Raw genomic sequence first — 22792 nt, forward strand, 5'->3', positions numbered from 1 at the left:
AAGAAGATACAGTCCGTTGCAAAACAAGGCCTAAAACACACTCTATGCAAGTATGTTTAAAGCAAACACTTCTTGCTACATATGCTTGATTTCATGTGCTGCTGAGTTCCAAAATCTGTCAAAATGCGAATTATAATGCAACATATAACGCAAGTGCTTGTTTTCCAATTCACTGTCAGTTAGCCTTCGGTTTAATGTAGTCTGGCGTAATATCTTTGGGAGACCAATAGGGGGTAATATAACATTTACTGAAGAAGGTCGGACACCGGACGAGAAGGCAGGTGCAGGTGGCAGTCCACAGTTGGGAATCTAGTCACCATACACTCAAAAGTTCTGAAGGTTTGTGTTGTTCTTCAAGAATGAACAAAGTGACGATGAGTTTGCAGGTAAATGTATGAAAGTGGTTTAACTATGCAATATGTACGATTTGAAATGGTGACGTTTATTATGCAATTTCACTGTATGCAGCTTTGAATAGGTTTCATTCAAGCTGTCAAACCACAAAAACACATTTGTAACAGAAATTTAATTGTGTAGGCTATATGAAAGATACATATACACAATACATCATCCAGTGATGCTTGAGTAAATAATCTTCATCCTTTGACAATGATTTGGGTCAAATTTAATGAAAAACGAATTTTGCACTCCGTGGTGCTACAAAATTTTAAGCAGCCTCCGGAGTTGTAGCTGGGCACTGGCGACAGATGCCGAGTGGCAGTGTGCGTACCTTCATAGAAAATAATCGTTTCTAATTTTAGAACATGCCATGTCATCCACCTGACGTGTCCGGTGTGCGACTCCCTTGAAGTTACGCTTACACTTTACCAAAGTTATGTTGAGAAATATGTATAAAGAGACAAAGACTATTGTGCAACGAGTAGCCCTACTTATATCTAAAATGCCGATATACAGTATATCGATAATCAACTTGAAATGCTTGAAATCGAATCAATGCTTGAAAAAGGCATTGTTCCAAGCCTAATAGTAACATATCTCATTAACTGCACAAACATCTGAAGGAAACTCCGTCGCCCCCATGAGCACAAAAGTTTGTTAATGAAGTTTGGCCAAGCTTTCGCGTCTGTGTTTTTTAGTGTCAGGTCCAGGTGTCTAAATCAGCTTCACCTCGCATGCAGGACAGTTCCATAAAAATAAAAATAAAGAACTCTTAACATATCAAAAATGTAATATTAGACACTTGAGTTAATATGCATATATGACAACCTCTATGAGGAAACAAAAAACAGGAGTACTTTCTCCTGAGTGAAAGCTCAGTCTAAACGTCCAGTAAGCACACATCTGTATGCTCTTCAAGACTGTGAGATGTTAGTATATGATATCAGCCAGGTTGAGTCTGTTAGTTTAAACATCAGCACTGGTTACATTTAATTATCATACCTCTTATGGATTCAATTACAGTAATCACAGCGATTTGGAACAGGACTACAAATTCAAGGTGTTAAACAAGCATGACTGTCAGAGGTTACTTTAAGGGACATGCATGCCAGTTGGCAGTAGATGGGTCAACACCAGGGATACCTGGGCGGAGCTGAGCACCCCTGTGGCAGAGGTAGGTTGGCAGGGAGAGACAGACTCCGGGATCTGGCCGTTGTCTCCAGCTTGTCCAGTACTGAGGAGGTGGAGCTTTACTATACCTCTGTAACGTTGCAGCTTTGGGGTGGAGGGAGGGAAATATGTTTTTAGAATCTCGAACAACAAACAAACGCACTGTTGGAGAGTGGTCCAGTTCACCAGACAAAACATTTCCAAACCTTGAAAATGCTATTTAAATGCATTACATTGAAAATTGAGTGAGAAAATATTCCGGTTTAAAGGTGAAGTGTGTAATTTCTGTGGCATACCATCCAGAATTGCAAAAATAATGACCGTTTCCAAACAGGTGCTCAGCAAGTCAACCTACAAATGGCTTATAGTTTCTCAACACATTAAACTGGGAAAGTATTATAAGGGAAAGTATATAATGTAGGAAAAATGTACACTTTTGTTTTTTGGTTAATTAAGTCAGTTTAAAACAGTTTGTAATCTGAGGTCAAGTGGCAGTATATTAAACCACCTTAATACCTTCACCAAACACTTGTCAAAGTTACAGGTAATTAAAACATTTAATTGTACAAAATATAAATCTAACACAGACACAACTTAAAAATTGTTCATTATCTCTGTGAAGTCTATAAATGGCTCCTGTTGGAGAGGGATACCATGTGTGTGTTGTGTTTCAGACACTTGAGCAGCTGCTGCCAGCCTGTCATGCCACTGGACCATGGCATGTATAAAATTATCTTTTCTCAGTGACACTGCTGCAGCCATCCTTGTTAGCTCTCATCTCTTTCAGTTCAGCAGACTGAAGATACATTATATAGCCTAACTGTACATTGATTTTTTTTTTTTTTTAGTGGGGTTTACTTAAAAAAGAGGACCTAAAACAACCTAGGAAACAATTCCCATGCAGAAATTGTTTGTAAAGGCTCCACACAAATCTTGGTGGCTTTAATTAGAAATTCTAAACTTCAGTTTACAATGCAATACTCTGTTTCAAGTAAATTTTACTCACTCTTTGTACATTTTACTCAAGCAATATAGCACTGAATGAATTTTTTTTTTTTTTTAAATGTACTAGCATTTCAATGCTTTTTTTTTTTTTACTTAGTCAAGTGCCACATGACACACAGAGGCCTTGCACAGGGAAGCTTCATGCATGCTATGTAATCTATTAGACAACATCACCTTGCATTAGAAACAGGATTCAGAGCTGCCTACACAGACCTGAACACCTGGTGCACAAAACACGATGACGGTAACAAACAACAGATAATTTTTTTGACCATTAATGGGTAACTGAGTATAAAAATCAGACTTTAAAACAAGAAGTTACCAAATGTAACTACAAAATCACAATTAAACTGTGAAAATCAAAATGTAATCGGTGAAACCATGCAAGCTCATCAAATATTCAAGCATAGTGTATGCTTAGAAAACCGGCTTCAAAAAGTAACTTATTTTAATTTACCTGTAAAATTTACTCAAATTAGCAAATTGACATGATAAGGTTTTCTACTTTAGAACTGATACATGATGACACATTGTAAAGATAAACAATTATAAATAATACTTTCTTATAAGCTCAAGCATGAATGTTTGTTAAATACTGAATTTACTTAATATTTTCAAGTACACACTACTAACTTATTCAATGTAGAAAGTATTTTCTGCTATGTTTACTTCCCCACAAAAAAAAAAAAAAAAAAATTCAGTGTAGAGAAAAAATAATATAGAATTAAACAATTCACTCTACAGAAACTAAAATTGGTGGCAAGAGCACCAGCAAGGGTTTTCCATTTACACCGTATCAAAGAATAGCCTAGCAACAAGAACCTTCTATGGCTAGATACACAATAATCCAAACTTTACTCTGTCCTAACCAGAAGCGACGCAATAAGATCAAAACAGTTTGTTTTCAACTGACAAGTGAGACGGTGACTTTAATGTACCATTATGAGAAAGATTATGGACCAATGAGAGTTCACAGCAGACGAGGCCAGGTGCAATGGCGCAGAAATAGAAACCAAGTGATCGACAGAATGTTCTGTTGCTTGTGGCAGCTTTGTAGGACAAAAACTCTGAATAACACGGAAAAGATACCTTTCATTGCGAAGTGTTTATTAATTTACAGCTACATGATATGAGCTTCACTACTTATAAAACAATAATTACAGGCATGCCTTTTGTAGACGTCCAGTCATCCAGTCAAAAGTCCTAAGAAGCTAGATTGTTACACTACGGATCTCAAAAGACCTATCAAATCATAAGAACAGCAATAGAAGTGTTCTGGAAGATGAAGCCAAATTCAAAGTCTCCTTAGTGAAATCTTATGTATAAAACACTCAATACAGTTCTACCACGAAGTGATGGAATTTGCTTCTATAGAAGCAACTATTCAGTGTGATTTCAAAGTTTTAAAAAAATCACATTTAATTCACGAGATCCACCAATTCCCATGTACTCAGAGCAGTTTGGTTTGTTTTGATGTTTTAAAATCTTTGAGGAATTATTTGAAATGCCTATGGAGAAAAAGAAAGGAAAAAACAATTCTACAGCCCAGACCAAAAAAGTGGGTTGTCACTGTTGTGCTATATAATACTGAAAATAATAATAATAATAATAATAATTAGGGCTGCAACTAACGATTATTTTGTTAATCGATTAATCTTTGAATATTTCTTCAATTAATCGATTCATCGGTTGAATACAGAAATGTTATTTCCTGTATTTTATTAAAACATATATATATATATTTTAAAAAACCGATACGATAAAAGGTGTAAGGATTTGGTTTGATTTACTGTATACTGAATTCACGATTCTATACTCACAAAACTTTTAACAAAGCCTGAATCACGAAAAGTTAAGTTTGAATTTATTATTATTACTTTTAGGACATATGCAAAACAGTTCCTTTCCATTAATTGTAAAACTTAACAAAAAGTACTGTTCATTGAAGAGTAAAATGAACATTGCAGAGGGCAATGGTGACACCAGAATAGAAATATTTATAATTCTGCCCAGCTGAAAAATACATAATGATGTTAGATACATATGCATGTACACTGTCACTGATTACATACTTAAGTATTTTAAATTAATATTGTAGGTTTTAAAATAGTATTGTTACTAATTACATGTTTCTAAGCTATTCATTTGAAAAATATGTGTTTATCCAGTAAAATCATGTTTGCCATGGTATAAATTTACTGGTGAAATAAGACGTTACATTTGGCATTATTAGTATCAAATATCAGGACCCTTAGCATTATATAGTTTAATATAGTACAATCGTGCTGAAAATAGCATCTTTGCCTATTGTAATACCTGCGCTGACAGGAGGAGGAGAAACCGTCTGAAACACTTGAAAAATTGGCACAATTAAACCTTCGAGACATCAGTGTGATATATCCATGAAAGCTGCACAACTGATTACATCGAAACTGAAAGCGTGGTGTGATGTTGCACCAGTTTAATCAAAATGATTGCGCTCTCTTTCTCCATTGCAATCGGTTTGATTGACACAGATGCATGCACTCGTTTGCTCAGTGAAGTTCAACGGAGACAACGGAAATATGTGCCTGGTTTTGAATTCGTAACATATATACATTATGTATGTATACAGTATGTTTTACAAATGAGTTATCACGTAACACATTTTTCACTGGGTTGTAAAGTGACCTCACTGAAGGAGCTTCTCCGTGCTCACTGCATATATCCAACTAATCGATAATGAAATTTGTTGTCGATGATTTTCATTATCGATAATTATCAATTAGTTGTTGCAGTCCTAATAAAAAAATTAAAATAAAATAAAAACTTAGATCTCTAGTCCCACAGGAAGACACACTCTCACTCTCTCTCTCTCACACACACACACCTTTTTTTTCTTATAATTTCTGTTATTTGCTGTGAACACACTGTTTAAAACCTGTCGGAAAACACTGTGTCTGTGTGAATCTCCCCAGAATCTCCTGCGGTGTAATGTGGGCTTAAGACTGCTGCTTGGGCTGCTCGATTATAACAAAATTCATAATTGTCGAAAATATTCCTTGACATTGTAATGGTGATTATTAATCATTAATTATTGATTAATAATTAATTGAATAAATCAAAAACAAATCGAGTAATGGCAAAATAATTGCAAATCACCGACTGTTTATCACTTTTGTTCTAGCGCTTCGAGTGCCAGGTGGTGTTTCTTCGACACTAATTTTCATGTGCCACTGTGAACAAAGGTGAAATATTAAGCAAGCGTCTGGGTATCAGACTGTTTAAAACTTGCACATTAGGATCATTTGTCATTACAGATAGCACTACAGACTATTAGACTAATTTAAGCATCTCAGATTCAACATTGCCATTTCATTGCTCAGACACGTCTGGGATTGGTTTGAATAACCATTCCAAAAACATGTTGTAAATAGAAACTTCTGATACAATAGATGTAGACTTGAAATGGAATACTGAAATCGTCATTTTTCATGATTAGTTAATTGCGGCAGCCGTAATCGTGATTAATGTTTCCATTAATTGTGCAGCCCTAGCTGCTGCAATATGCTGAAGTTTGGAACATCTACAAACACTCCACCAGCCAGATCAACAGCCGTGAACAGTATGCCAGTACAGCGGCACAAACAGCAAAAAGACAACTCTGAGCCTGCCCACCTCTCTCTGTTAGGCCGAGCATACATGTTAGGAGAGGTCGTGAGCCCCTGCACACATTATGAGTCTGTTTATCTGATAATCGTACAGATGCAGTGGTAAATGACACGATTTTAAGACCTGGCGGATTCCGAAGCAATTGCATGAATTTTCGTGCTATTTATTATTATAAGACAAAGCCAGAGGAGGAGATCGCTTTAATTCCTTGTAGCTTGCAATTTAGAAATAAAAAAAGAAGACAGGCATTGCCAGGGGCTGCATTAGCTGAAAACTCATCTGCCGATTAAAAAAAATAAATTATGGATAATTATTCTAAACGCAGTCCGACATTTGACAATTTAAGATTTCGAAGGGAGATAATGTCAGTATGTTGCTGCCAGTTACTGCATGATAATAAAGTGCACAAAATGTACAAGATTAAAAAGTGCAGAAAATTCGTGCATCGTTTGTGCCAGTTACTTGGATTTAATCTAAGCACAAACATGACGTTTTGTGCAGAATTCTACCTGTATTATTCAGCTTTAGATGTAGGCTACATCCTTATCTATATCACACTGTCACTGCTTGCATGTTGTCAGCAGACATACTGAAGATCCGTGAGGTCTAGTCCATGTGAATTCACTTTGCCGCACGAAGCAAAGTTTAAAAATCTTGTTTTAGCGCAGCGGTTGATTGACAGGTAGAACTTTGAACCTAGAAGTCCTTGGTTTCACCAGACTCTCGCTTGGGGAGTTGAAAAAAATCTATCACATATCCTCTATCGTGTGCATATACAATTATAACAGATGCCAAATCCCCCTAAATGTAGCCCTAGAACTGAAACAAATGCAAGTATGACAAATAAAAATAGACCATGACAGAAATTTTACAACTCTGTCCATCAGAGTAATAAAGATGGTTTTCTAGTGCAACCCGTATGGCAAATGATTTGTTTGAGGAGCAGAGAACAGCATGGCCTTTCTGCAGAATCCTTCCCAGTGTTGTAGTCGTGAATGATATGGGAAAAACACAGGTTAAACACAACCATTTTCTCCAAATGTGTAAAAGCTTCATGAACACTCAGTTTTCATTGATCGTGTGAGTTGTAACACCTTCTCTTGATTGGTCAACTTCAGGTAGATCGCTAAATCGGCAAAATGTTTTAGACATTTTAAAAATTATCGGAAGGTCGTGAGCTGCTCGTAAACCACTCTGCTTCGCTCACAATTCTTCTCACACGATGCGAGCCAAGATCACACGAGCACCCACGATTTCCACACGATCTCTCCCGACTGGTACAAATTGGTCAAGGAGCTTGAACAACGGCTCTTACTCTCCCTGTCTCTCTGCTTCATAACAACAGAATAACTGGAAAGAACAGTACATGTCAGACATAAGCACCCAACCATTATCAACTAATGGACTGCTTATTCGGATGAAAAACAATGAAAGATCCTGTACCATAAAATAACTAATTGTGCTCATAACATGGTAGAACTGTGGTGCTCCCATGGCCAAAGGTTAAAACATGGCCTGTGTTATAAAAAAAAAAAAAAAACACATCACAGCACAAAGCACACAAAAACAAAAATTAAAATAAAAACAAAACAACAAAAATCTAACACACACACGTGTGTGTATATATATATATACACACACACACACACACACACACACACACACAGGCGGCAAAAAGTTTGGAATAATGTCCAGATTTTGCTCTTAAAGAAAGAAACTGGCACTTTTATTCACCAAAGTGGCATTCAACTGATCACAAAGTATAGTCAGGACATTACTGATGTAAAAAACAGCACCATCACTATTTGAAAAAAGTCATTTTTGATCAAATCTAGACAGGCCCCATTTCCAGCAGCCATCACTCCAACACCTTATCCTTGAATAATCATGCTAAATTGATCATTTGGTACTAGAAAATCACTTGCCATTATATCAAACACAGCTGAAAGCTATTTGGTTCGTTAAATGAAGCTTAACATTGTCTGTGTTTGTTTTTGAGTTGCCACAGTATGCAATAGACTGACATGTCTTAAGGTCAATATTAGGCCAAAAATGGCAAAAAAGAAACATCTTTCTCTAGAAACTCGTCAGTCAATCATTGTTTTGAGGAATGAAGGCTATACAATGCTTGAAAAAGATTTCATACAAAGGTGTACACTACAGTCTTCAAAGACAAAGGACAACTGGCTCTAACAAGGACAGAAAGAGATGTGGAAGTCCAGATGTACAACTAAACAAGAGGATAAGTACATCAGAGTCTCTAGTTTGAGAAATAGACGCCTCACATGTCCTCAGCTGACAGCTTCATTGAATTCTACCCGCTCAACACCAATTTCATGTACAACAGTAAAGAGAAGACTCAGGGATGCAGGCCTTATGAGAAGAATTGCAAAGAAAAACACTTTTGAAACAGAAAAACAAAAAGAAAAGGTTAGAGTGGGTAAAGAAACACAGACATTGGACAACAGATACTTGGAAAAGAGTGTTATGGATCTTAATCCCGTTGAGCTTTTGTGGGATCAGCTAGACTGCAAGGTGGGTGAGAAGTGCCCGACAAGACAGCCACATCTATGGCAAGTGCTACAGGAAGTGTGGGGTGAAATGTCACCTGTGTTTCTGGACAAACTGACAGCTAGAATGTCAAGGATCTGTAAAGCTGTCATTGCTGCACGTGGAGGATTTTTGATGAGAACTCTTTGAAGTAGTTTAAGAAGTTCTGAATATTATTTTCAAATTGTAATAGTAATTCTTCATGTTATTAATGTCCTGACTTTACATTATGATCAGTTGAATGCCACTTTGGTGAATAAAAGTACTTATTTCTTTCCATAAGAGCAAAATCTGTACATTATTCCAAACTTTTGGCCACCACTGTACACACACACACACACACACACACACATATATACAGGTGCATCTCAATAAATTAGAATGTCGTGGAAAAGTTCATTTATTTCAGTAATTCAACTCAAATTGTGAAACTCGTGTATTAAATAAATTCAATGCACACAGACTGAAGTAGTTTAAGTCTTTGGTTCTTTTAATTGTGATGATTTTGGCTCACATTTAACAAAAACCCACCAATTCACTATCTCAAAAAATTAGAATACATCATAAGACCAATAAAAAAAACATTTTTAGTGAATTGTTGGCCTTCTGGAAAGTATGTTCATTTACTGTATATGTACTCAATACTTGGTAGGGGCTCCTTTTGCTTTAATTACTGCCTCAATTCGGCGTGGCATGGAGGTGATCAGTTTGTGGCACTGCTGAGGTGGTATGGAAGCCCAGGTTTCTTTGACAGTGGCCTTCCGCTCATCTGCATTTTTTGGTCTCTTGTTTCTCATTTTCCTCTTGACAATACCCCATAGATTCTCTATGGGGTTCAGGTCTGGTGAGTTTGCTGGCCAGTCAAGCACACCAACACCATGGTCATTTAACCAACTTTTGGTGCTTTTGGCAGTGTAGGCAGGTGCCAAATCCTGCTGGAAAATGAAATCAGTATCTTTAAAAAGCTGGTCAGCAGAAGGAAGCATGAAGTGCTCCAAAAGTTCTTGGTAAACGGGTGCAGTGACTTTGGTTTTCAAAAAACACAATGGACCAACACCAGCAGATGACATTGCACCCCAAATCATCACAGACTGTGGAAACTTAACACTAGACTTCAAGCAACTTGGGCTATGAGCTTCTCCACCCTTCCTCCAGACTCTAGGACCTTGGTTTCCAAATGAAATACAAAACTTGCTCTCATCTGAAAAGAGGACTTAGGACCACTGGGCAACAGTCCAGTTCTTCTTCTCCTTAGCCCAGGTAAGATGCCTCTGACATTGTCTGTGGTTCAGGAGTGGCTTAACAAGAGGAATACGACAACTGTAGCCAAATTCCTTGACACGTCTGTGTGTGGTGGCTCTTGATGCCTTGACCCCAGCCTCAGTCCATTCCTGGTGAAGTTCACCCAAACTCTTGAATCGATTTTGCTTGACAATCCTCATAAGGCTGCGGTTCTCTCGGTTGGTTGTGCATCTTTTTCTTCCACACTTTTTCCTTCCACTCAACTTTCTGTTAACATGCTTGGATACAGCACTCTGTGAACAGCCAGCTTCTTTGGCAATGAATGTTTGTGGCTTACCCTCCTTGTGAAGGGTGTCAATGATTGTCTTCTGGACAACTGTCAGATCAGCAGTCTTCCCCATGATTGTGTAGCCTAGTGAACCAAACTGAAAGACCATTTTGAAGGCTCAGGAAACCTTTGCAGGTGTTTTGAGTTGATTAGCTGATTGGCATGTCACCATATTCTAATTTTTTGAGATAGTGAATTGGTGGGTTTTTGTTAAATGTGAGCCAAAATCATCACAGTTAAAAGAACCAAAGACTTAAACTACTTCAGTCTGTGTGCATTGAATTTATTTAATACACGAGTTTCACAATTTGAGTTGAATTACTGAAATAAATGAACTTTTCCACGACATTCTAATTTATTGAGATGCACCTGTATATAAAATGCTTTATAGTTGGAACTTCTTTCTTCTTGATGTAAAGACAACAGATTTATTCATCCTTAATTTTATTTTAACTTTATGCCGATAGTTAAAGCTCTGGCTTGTGAGACTAGAGCGTGACTTACTAAAAACAGATGGACTATATATAAAAACAAAAATTGATCATTTAATATATTTTCTATATTGCCATTTTTATAAAATAATACCACAACATAACCGAAATATCTGTAAGCTTAACTTTAAGTCTGCATTACATAATGTTGCTAATTCCCTGTACCACGTAGAATGGACAATAAAGGGTGCAGTAAAATCCAGCTCGGTTTTTTAAACATGAATTAAACATGAATTTATTCTCTGTATAAACATGTCTACAGAATGATGGTCACTGAGGCAGCCTGTGGTTTTCCACTCAGGGACATGTACACTATATATGGTGCTCATCTAGGAAGCATTCTGTTTAACAAGACCAAGCAGCTTACAGCCTGTGTAATACTGCAACACTGAGCAAAGCCAGACTGCAAAGTACAAAACAGAGCAGCTACACTAGAACTCAAGCTGAACTCAGTGTGGCTGGAACAAGGACTCTAGAAATCCATTTGAAATTTTGGACGTTCTAGAGTTATAGTCCTCAGAGTATACAGTGTATTTCATTTGATGTGAATGAAAACAAAGGCTGCGAGGTATGGAAGAACAGTCCATTTCAACAGTTGGGGTTGAAACTGACAAAAATCTGATTCTGATTACTGTTATGGCAAAAAAAACTGAAGTAGAACTGAGTAGATCCACTTCTGTTCCCTGTAACTCCGCCTTGGCACACACTTCAAGCACCTTAACTTTGCACTTCCAGCCCTTGCAAACCCGCCAACACCCCCCGCCAACCCAGGTCGAACAAAAAGGGAGACACTCTGAATGCCGAGGTGTAATTCGCACTCTGCATATACTGAAAGTCGCATCGGTGTATAAATCGCACTGACAGAGGGTGAATGCGGCAGGCACTACGACCCGGGAGCAGCCAACCGACCTCCCTTCACTGGTTCAGATGTCAAACGTGCTCCATGAAGATTACAGTACCTCAGAATCTACACATCGTATCACGTTTGTGTGTATCAGATTCTCATATTCTTTTTATGTTTCATGAAAGAAACGTCACATTTCCAAGCCACATCAGTTTATAACATCTGTAACTCTATGCTGTGCATAAATAAACAGCTTTTAGACTGAGTAAAACAATATGCCTGTTGTATTCTATTTATTCATTAACGTTAGCGACTGTGGATATTTCTGATATTTGTAAGTGCCATACATTAATTATCCAGTTCACTGACTGAATCTTTTTACTACGAGTATGATGAAACATAATTCTGTGTGCACGTGAGGAGTTGCATCTGACAGCAGTCTACAGTTTGTTAAAACAATAATGTTATGATGGACAAAATATATAAACTGGTTGCATAAAGTACTTTGTAAAAGGCAAAATATTCTGAATTTTCAACTCTAAAATGCTTCTACTGTCTCTATAACTGATATTTTCATCTGTTTTGTTGCACGTGTGTTTGACCAGCCGACATCAGTTACATATAAATTATGTATATAAGTCGCTTCAGACTATAAGTCGCAGGACCTTTCAGATGATGAAAAAAAAGCAACTTATATTCTGGAAAATACGGTACATCTTTCAAAAAATGTCCAATGAACAAAAATGAAAAATGCTGTCTCCTCTGAACATAAGCAGGCAGGACAAAATATGACTCACCTTGCACTGCAGTGTTGCTGTTGTGATGGGTGGGTTTGGGAGGGGGCACAGGGGGCTGTTTAGGGGCAACAGAGACTGGAGGGGCCGAGTGGGTGGGGACTGTGGGCAGGGTCTCCTGGTCTCCTGTTGTTACGGGGGGAACAAGATTACTACGAGAGGAGTTGTCTACATTTAAAGACACAGTCCGGGGAGGAGGCTTCGCAACGGGGGGAGCTGAGGATGAGGAGGACGACGAAGATGACGATGATGATAAAGAGGAGGAGGATGAGGACGGGGCTTGAGCAGGCTCGGTGGAGGAGGAATCAGCCATCAGCCATTTGGGAGGGAGGATGGCATGTTTAGTGGGCTGCTGTGACTCTTTAGTGGAGGTTATTCCAGGTTTGGGCTCAGGAGTAAACCGTACACCCACTGATCCTAGCAATGAGAACAACACAGATGCACAAACACACACAAATAACAGAACACATACATGAGTGCACAGCACAGTCACAAGGGTATGCATGAGTAAATCAGGCAAAGGGAAAGCTTGTAAACAAAGTGGTGCAAGAGCGCTTTAAAGAACCCATGAGATCAAAATTGCAGTTTTGTGGCTTTTAGTTTGTCTTTTGTTTTGAGGTCATTATATGCAAGTGAACTACTTAAAGATTTCAAAACTCACTTTAAGATGATGTACACATTTAAAATGCAGTATTTCTCTTCTGGCAAAATGTACCAAAAATATTGATGTTATCTGGCACTCAGGAGCATGTACAAATTTTGGTCTAATAAAACACTCTCTTAAAAGAAAATATCCCTCAGTGTAATTCCACCTGACACTGACTAGTACTTGCAAGTAGCAAATCATAGTTCATATCTGTGACATACAGTTGAAGTCAGAAGTTTACATACACCTTAGCCAAATACATTTAAACTCAGTTTTTCATAATTCCTGACATTTAATCGTAGAAAACATTCCCTGTCTTAGGTCAGTTAGGATCACTACTTTATTTTAAGAATGTGAAATGTCAGAATAATAGTATAGAGAATGATTTATTTCAGCTTTTATTTCTTTCATCACATTCCCAGTGTGTCAGAAGTTTATATACACTTTGTTAGTATTTGGTAGCATTGCCTTTAAATTGTTTAACTTGGGTCAAACATTTTGGGTAGCCTTCCACAAGCTTCTCACAATAAGTTGCTGGAATTTTGTCCCATTCCTCCAGACAGAACTGGTGTAACTGAGTCAGGTTTGTAGGCCTCCTTGCTCGCACACGCTTTTTCAGTTTTGCTCACAAATTTTCTATCGGATTGAGGTCAGGGTTTTGTGATGGCCACTCCAATACCTTGACTTTGTTGTCCTTAAGCCATTTTGGGGTCATTGTCCATTTGGAAGACCCATTTGTGACAAGCTTTAACTTCCTGGCTGATGTCTTGAGATGTTGCTTCAACATATCCACATAATTTTCCTTTCTCATGATAGCAATCTATTTTGTGAAGTGTGCCAGTACCTCCTGCAGCAAAGCACCCCCACAACATGGAATGGTGTTCTTCGGCTTGCAAGCCCCACCCTTTTTCCTCCAAACATAACGATGGTCATTATGGTCCAACAGTTCAATTTTTGTTTCATCAGACCAGAGGAAATTTCTCCAAAAAGTAAGATCTTTGTCCCCATGTGCACTTGCAAACTGTAGTCTGGCTTTTTTATGGTGGTTTTGGTTTTGTAGTCTGGCTTCTTACTTACTGAGCAGCCTTTCAGGTTATGTTGATATAGGACTTGTTTTATTGTGGATATAGATACTAGTCTACCTGTTTCCTCCAGCATCTTCACAAGGTCCTTTGCTGTTACATTAATCTCTAGGAGACAGAATGCATCTCCTTCCTGAGCGGTATGATGGCTGTGTGGTACCATGGTGTTTATACTTGCGTACTATTGTTTGTACAGATGAACATGTTACCTTCAGGCATTTGGAAACTGCTCCCAAGGATGAACCAGACTTGTGGAGGTCCAAAAAAACATTTCTGAGATCTTTGCTGATTTCTTTTGATTTTCCCATGATGTCAAGCAAACAGGCACTGAGTTTGAAGGTAGGCCTTAAAATACATCCACAGGTACACCTCCAATTCAGTACACCTCCTATCAGAAGTTAATTGTCTAATTGTCCAAAGGCTTGGCATCATTTTCTGGAATTTTCCAAGCTGCATAAAGGCACAGTTAACTTAGTGTATGTAAACTTCTGTCCCACTGGAATTGTGATATTGTCAATTAAAAGTGAAACAATCTGTCTGTAAACAATTGTTGGAAAAATTACTCGTGTCATGCACAAAGTAGATATCCTAAACAACTTGCCAAAACTGGTTTGCTAGTATTAAATCTGTGGAGTGGTTAAAAAATTAATTTGTATGACTTCTACCTAAGTGTATGTAAACTTCTGACTTGAACTGTAAACTAAAATCTATTGGCTATTTACCAAAAAGTTAAGGAAATATGTCAACACAGGAAAGAAAACGTTTGTTGAGCCATATCATGGGGTCTTTAAAAAACATACAACATTGCTGCGCTGTGCACAGTGAGCAATTATAGATCTAGTACTCTTTCTTTTTTTTTTTTTTACATCTAGAACAAAACTGTATGGAGTGTTTGATCAGAGCTCTAACAGCTTGGTGTACAGCTAAGCTGTTTCTCAAGGTTTCTCAATATAAGCTGCTTTAAAGAGCTTAAGCAAATGTGTTTGTAGCACAGACACAAAACTGTGTATTTTCTCCAGATAGGAATAACAATCAGTTATTGCTACCACACTGAATGCTGCTCACTTCTCAGCTTATTTCACAGATAGACTAAAGTGCTAATGAGAGCTCTGAGAGTTCATAACGAGAGTTTATGAAAAGATGTAGCCATTAAGTTTTAGGCTTTAAAATGAGATAGCTCTGCTCCAAAACCTTGTGTGACACCTTGTTGTACACTGCCTACACAGGAAGCTTCCATCTAAAACAATGAACCCTTATAAGTGACTGATTGAAAAGCTCGAATAGATACAAGGCACACGAATAGTACTCCACAGGTGAAGCGCACAGGCCTCTACTCACAATTAATTTCTATAGAGCCCAACAGTCTGATTCTGGAAGTAAATATCCCATTCCCTTTCCCCATAGGGGAGCTCCGAGGTTGTTAATCGTTGGTATATGCTTCTGTTGAAACAATCAGTCCATGTTATTTAAACTTTTTTTTTTTTTTTTTTAAATCATGTCAAATAGAGTAATTTCTAATGAAGAACTACACCACCAATGATCCTAAGGGGGGAAATCCACCAATCAGAGAATCGCGATGAACAAAGCGTGCCAAAAGAGTTCTGAAACAATCGTCCACTCCCATGACACACTGCAAATGATGCAATCGAGTCGCTCTAGCTAGACACTGAATCTGAATATTCTGCAATAAAATAAAAATCTATTGTTTTATACTTATAATCAACAACTTTAATTCAATAATTTACATTTTCCATCGTTTATAATTCGATTACATCATTCACAATGAATCATGGGATTATAGTTCATTCCCTCATTGAAGACGTTAAGTACACAGTCTTGTACCTTTGTCTTTTTGTCCGTTTTTGAAATACTTTTTCAAATCAAAGTTTGTAATGTTATGATTCACTTCAGAGCTGGTTGATTTGGTTCATGGTTTAGAACTTTATTGAAGGATTTTATGAAATTCTAATGGAAGAAATGAATGAAAAAAATACTTCAGGAACCAAGATGGCTAGAGTTTGACATTAACATGTTGCTAAGCTAATAAAGCCACCCTCCAACAGTGATGATAAAATGCACAGCACACCCAAATATTGGGTGAGATCCAAGTCCATTTTTAATAAGACTGAACTGATTTTTCCTTAATACTTTTATTGAATAAAATACACTATATTTATAATAGACATTATAATAGATGGATTTTTGTTTTTCTTCCACTGAACTTGTCATAATGCATTCCTAGCTTGCCTGCTCTGCAAGTATACCTGCCTTAGAACTGGACCAAACTTAGGAACCCTAGGGGCCATTCACACTGGCAGTTTAGTCTATATCAGAGTAAGATGCACATAAATATTGGTAATATGAAAGCTGTTTTGCAAACCAGGGTACCAAAACCAAGACTATCTACAGGAGGAAATAAAATAACTTTGCAGATTTAAGCATGATGGCATCATCAGTTGCACAAAAACACACTCACACGCCCTATGAGTGGCAGGGGAACATTGTGGGACACCGAAGAGGTGGGGTGCCTTTTAGATATGTTCATGAGTGAGCGTGCAATGTAAGCAGGGCTGCAAATGCATCGCTCGCAACTAGCTGTCTCCTTTGCAAAGTAGGTAGCTCACTAGGGTTTTAGAACAGAGCTGATGTTGGATCTGAACATTAAAACGAACAGCTTTTTTTTCATTTATTTTTTACTTTTCCAATAATGTGTACTTTGTGTAATATAAACTTTGTATTATGTCCCTGTATATTCTGTCTAAATTGCATACATTGTTTATGTTGTATCTCATTCTTGTGTCCTGTATTTATAGTAATATACAGTATGTGGTACATCCATGTGTGCGTTTTACCTGTTCGCAATCTTGACTCGTCCTCAGCGGGTGTGTATCGTGGCAGTGAGCTGCTCTGGACGGCCTCAGAAACCGGCCGGACCTTTAGGCCGATTTCAGATGAGCTCTTCTGAATACTGGGCCGCATGTCTATCTCTGACTGAGGCCGCACTAATTTCTCATCAGACACCTGTTTCCTTGTGACCTCCTTCCTGTCTCTGTCATCTTTTCTCTCGCGCTCCTCGCATCGCTCCCGTTCCTCTTTTCTTTCCCGGTCTTCCCTCCTTTCATTCGGTTCCTTTCGTTCATGATCATCTCCCCTTTCCAGCTCGACCCTCCTTTCGTGATCTTCCTTCCTGTCTCTAGGCTGTTTCCTGTCTCTGTTATCTCTCCAGTCTTTGTCTTCCTGCTTATCCCTGTCACTCCGTCTGACTCTCTCACGTTCGTCTCGCTCAGATCTTCCGTCTCTTGCGTGCCAGTCCTCTTTATCTGGTCTTACATCCCTCCTGTCTTTGTCTCTTCTATCTCGGTCCCGGTCATCTTTTCTGTCCCGTCTGTCTCTGTCTTTGTCTCTATTCCCTTTCTCTTCCCTCTCGTCCCTCCGATATCTTCCCTCATCCTGACTGTGACTCTCTCTTGGTAACGTTCCCGCTCGTTTTTCCGAATCTGATTCCAGTCGGCTGCGGCGGTCTGTTTCGGGTGGCAACCGAGTTCGAGCATCTACGTCTAGAGGCTGGCGGTTCCGACTAACGTCTGAGGGCGCTCTGTTGCGGCGCTCCGGTTCTGGTGCAAGGCTATTCCTTTGTTTGTCTCCCTGTGGCCGCGATGATGGTCCCTTGACTTCTGACGCTGTATCTGATCTGCGGTCTCCTGGCAGTGGTGCAGTGTGGCCATTTTTAACTGGAGGAGCTTTAGAGTGATTCACATCGTTGCTCTCTGAAACACAGATATTGATAATGGCTAATTAGACAGGAGAAACGGAACCCAAAATAGCAAAAATCATATGTGATTATGTCATACTGAATAATACAAGATTACACCTAAACAGTTTCAATTTTCAAGGCAAATTTCAAGTGAAAAGCTATTTCACGGTCCACATGAAAGCGAAAATACTGTGTGACACAATCACATGCAATCTGAACATTTTTGTTGTTTAATATACTGTTTGGTGAGGCTGGATTTTGGAATTTTGAAACAGATTTTAAAACGGAAACCAAGCAACAAAATGTTTTGTTACTCATCGTGGTTGTGGCTGGTTATAAGGAAAAAAAAAATGATGTTACTTTATCACATTGTGCCATTCATCCACAACAAGATCTGAATTTTAACCCTAGAATGCATGACCCAAAACACCTACATGAATGCATAAAGAGGGTCAAAATGACCCCTATTTGTTTCAATGGATTTCTTCCAAGAAAAGGTCTGTGCTGTCCTATCCTGTTTATATCTTTGAGCCCCATTTTAAGAGTGCTAATGCTAAGTGCAGCGCTATAGTCATAAGCGCAAAGTCAATGGTCATGGCCATGAAGTTTTGGTATTTTCGTGCAAGCATGCGTTAAGTTTATGCGCAAGTTGGTTTGGTGAATTCGCCTGCGCAATACACAAATGGGCTGTGTCAAGTGCAATTTAATTCTGAGGTTCTTCTCAGGATTTTCCACCGTCTGCGTCCTATTAAATAGTCCATACCCTGTAAAGCATCAGAGATATATACAAAGACAGCACATTTATAAGTTGGTAGTGTAAATGGACTGCATGCAATGAATTTGAAAAATGTCGATCTTTTGTGCAATAACCTTGTTGAATGTCAAGCATATTTTTATGACAGTGACACGCTTCTTTTATACAAATAGAAAATGTGATTCTCGTCAAAATTTGGATGTAGGCTCCGTAAATTATAGAGAATGTAAGTATTAATAATCATTTTCATCTACTGACACACAAATCATGGCTAGTATTAACAGTGATTGTATCGGCACTTCCTTTCTACCCGTCAATTTTGATTTAAAAAAATTAATGTATTCAAACACACACACACAATATATATATATATATATATTTCTAAATTCAAATTACACTTCAAATGAAACAAAAATATAATCAAAATAATGAAGTGGTAAAAAAATCGTATGTAGCGAACATCCCAAATCCAAAGATTTTAACTTATTCAACTTCTTTCACCCGCCCCTTTTGCAGTGACTCAAAAATCACTCTTTGATAATTATTAATACAAATTAGAGCATAAATACAATTGTAACTACAATAATAATTATTATTATTATTATTACTATTATTATTATTGAAAAAAATAACTATGACCTAAAGACACAGTAGTTTAACACAAATCTCATAAATATTTGTTTCATAAAAAGGCTACAAAAGTGAACCCACTGTATTTCCAGAGTTTGGACATGAACTTTATTACCACATGCTGGTGTAATCTCCAAATTGCAAATTCAGGAACTGAGTTTAGACTTTGCACTGAGTTAAGACGTGGTTTTCAAACATCTTAGCACAATGACCTATTTCTCAGTAAAATAGCAAATTGCACTTTGCACCTCATCATTAACATACAATACACCCACAGTTTGCACGCATACACCCACAGATAGCACTAACACTCCTACCCACAACCACTTACGCTTTGTGCTGGCATGAAAATTGTGATTAAAATTAGCACTCACGAAAAATGGATAAGACGTTGCACACGGGCATTGCGCATAGCTCTGCGCTTTGCGCGCTCATGAAAATAGTGCCCTCAATCTTCAAAAATTTAAGATCATTCAAAACTGTTTTAACATTTAATTCATGTTTATTTGTTCACCTTTAATTTTCAAAATTATAAGATAAAATTCAGTGTTCTTTAAAATATTTTTCTTTAAAATAACTTTTCCTGAACCGACTCTTTCTGAGCCTTTACCACAAAAACATTCAAAACATCTAACAGTGCAGACAGCTTTCTCCACTGGAATGCTCCAAACCTCATCTGCTTCTCATTAAAACACCAAACAACTGCACAATAATTTGTCAAAATGACAGTTACCTCCAGCACAACCTGGTCTGTAGTCTGGATCATCATCATCTGAGTACTCTGATTTTGACTCCAAAGCCATTATGGGTGTCTCATTGAACATTTCCAATGCCGCCTCTGCTGTAAATGTGAGCATATTTTGCTAACAGTTAACTTGCTAATAGATTGCTTGCTAGCAGATTTAGAATATTTCAATGTCAATGCTTCAAAATCTGTCAAATATTTAAACAAAGTTTAAAAATAAAGTATTTCCAAACGAAACTAACCAACTTGCTAAAATTTGCTAGCTACCTAAGCATTAGCTCTAGTAGTTTGCTTGCTAGCGGATTTAGAATATAATTTATCTGAATGTCAGTGCTTTAAAATGTATCGGTCATACATTTTAAAAGTTGAAAAACTAAGGCAAAATTCCATAGGAAATACATATGGGTCATTTTGATATACATATTTGACATGGACTTTATATATATATATATATATATATATATATATATATATATACACACACAGGTGCATCTCAACAAATTAGAATGTCGTGGAAAAGTTCATTTATTTCAGTAATTCAACTCAAATTGTGAAACTCGTGTATTAAATAAATTCAATGCACACAGACTGAAGTAGTTTAAGTCTTTGGTTCTTTTAATTGTGATGATTTTGGCTCACATTTAACAAAAACCCACCAATTCACTATCTCAAAAAATTTGAATACATCATAAGACCAATAAAAAAAAACATTTTTAGTGAATTGTTGGCCTTCTGGAAAGTATGTTCATTTACTGTATATGTACTCAATACTTGGTAGGGGCTCCTTTTGCTTTAATTACTGCCTCAATTCGGCGTGGCATGGAGGTGATCAGTTTGTGGCACTGCTGAGGTGGTATGGAAGCCCAGGTTTCTTTGACAGTGGCCTTCAGCTCATCTGCATTTTTTGGTCTCTTGTTTCTCATTTTCCTCTTGACAATACCCCATAGATTCTCTATGGGGTTCAGGTCTGGTGAGTTTGCTGGCCAGTCAAGCACACCAACACCATGGTCATTTAACCAACTTTTGGTGCTTTTGGCAGTGTGGGCAGGTGCCAAATCCTGCTGGAAAATGAAATCAGCATCTTTAAAAAGCTGGTCAGCAGAAGGAAGCATGAAGTGCTCCAAAATTTCTCGGTAAACGGGTGCAGTGACTTTGGTTTTCAAAAAACACAATGGACCTACACCAGCAGATGACATTGCAACCCAAATCATCACAGACTGTGGAAACTTAACACTGGACTTCAAGCAACTTGGGCTATGAGCTTCTCCACCCTTCCTCCAGACTCTAGGACCTTGGTTTCCAAATGAAATACAAAACTTGCTCTCATCTGAAAAGAGGACTTTGGACCACTGGGCAACATTCTTCTCCTTAGCCCAGGTAAGACGCATCTGATGTTGTCTGTGGTTCAGGAGTGGCTTAACAAGAGGAATACGACAACTGTAGCCAAATTCCTTGACATGTCTGTGTGTGGTGGCTCTTGATGCCTTGACCCCAGCCTCAGTCCATTCCTTGTGAAGTTCACCCAAATTCTTGAATCGATTTTGCTTGACAATCCTCATAAGGCTGCGGTTCTCTCGGTTGGTTGTGCATCTTTTTCTTCCACACTTTTTCCTTCCACTCAACTTTCTGTTAACATGCTTGGATACAGCACTCTGTGAACAGCCAGCTTCTTTGGCAATGAATGTTTGTGGCTTACCCTCCTTGTGAAGGGTGTCAATTATTGTCTTCTGGACAAACTGTCAGATCAGCAGTCTTCCCCATGATTGTGTAGCCTAGTGAACCAAACTGAGAGACCATTTTGAAGGCTCAGGAGACCTTTGCAGGTGTTTTGAGTTGATTAGCTGATTGGCATGTCACCATATTCTAATTTTTTGAGATAGTGAATTGGTGGGTTTTTGTTAAATGTGAGCCAAAATCATCACAATTAAAAGAACCAAAGACTTAAACTACTTCAGTCTGTGTGCATTGAATTTATTTAATACATGAGTTTCACAATTTGAGTTGAATTACTGAAATAAATGAACTTTTCCACGACATTCTAATTTATTGAGATGCACCTGTATATACATATCTATATATATATATATATATATATATATATATAGCAAGATATTTCAGTTTTTTATTTTTCATAAAAATATTTCCCAACAAAAAAACAATGTCACCTTACAATAACTGATTTTGAGTTTCAGTGTTTAAAAATAAAATATCAATCAGAACGAAATTTCAGTGTACCATTTGTATTTCGGTAATATGAGAGAATTGGTCAGGGGTCTGAATACTTTTGCAAGGCACTGTATGTATGTATGTATATATATATATATACACAGGTGCTGGTCATATAATTAGAATATCATCAAAAAGTTGATTTATTTCACTAATTCCATTCAAAAAGTGAAACTTGTATATTATATTAATTCATTACACACAGACTGATATATTTCAAATGTTTATTTCTTTTAATTTTGATGATTATAACTGACAACTAAGGAAAATCCCAAATTCAGTATCTCAGAAAATTAGAATATTACTTAAGACCAATACAAAGAAAGGATTTTTAGAAATCTTGGCCAACTGAAAAGTATGAACATGAAAAGTATGAGCATGTACAGCACTCAATACTTAGTTGGGGCTCCTTTTGCCTGAATTACTGCAGCAATGCGGCGTGGCATGGAGTCGATAAGTCTGTGGCACTGCTCAAGTGTTA

At 37.7% G+C, this 22792-nt stretch overlaps 1 protein-coding gene across 7 annotated transcripts in view; it reads right to left on the reverse strand.

Moving 5' to 3' along the window:
• Positions 1-22792, reverse strand: part of LOC127420688 (phosphatase and actin regulator 4A-like) — a 108924-nt gene that overhangs the window by 22936 nt on the left and 63196 nt on the right. For 3 of the 7 annotated variants that reach the window (XR_007893847.1, XM_051663154.1, XM_051663152.1), the window contains 4 exons: positions 20074-20181; positions 17055-17969; positions 12478-12891; positions 1543-1674 (listed from right to left, as the gene is read on the reverse strand). Coding sequence is in view for 6 of the 7 variants with exons in the window: in XM_051663154.1 (XP_051519114.1) it covers positions 1543-1674; positions 12478-12891; positions 17055-17969; positions 20074-20181 (1569 nt within the window). In the remaining variant the exon portion in view is untranslated. The remainder of the gene's footprint in view (positions 1-1542; positions 1675-12477; positions 12892-17054; positions 17970-20073; positions 20182-22792) is intronic. The other 4 variants (XM_051663156.1, XM_051663155.1, XM_051663153.1 and 1 more) reach the window with 4 other exon arrangements.

Source organism: Myxocyprinus asiaticus, chromosome 30, assembly GCF_019703515.2.
Source record: "Myxocyprinus asiaticus isolate MX2 ecotype Aquarium Trade chromosome 30, UBuf_Myxa_2, whole genome shotgun sequence".
NCBI lineage: Eukaryota > Metazoa > Chordata > Actinopteri > Cypriniformes > Catostomidae > Myxocyprinus > Myxocyprinus asiaticus.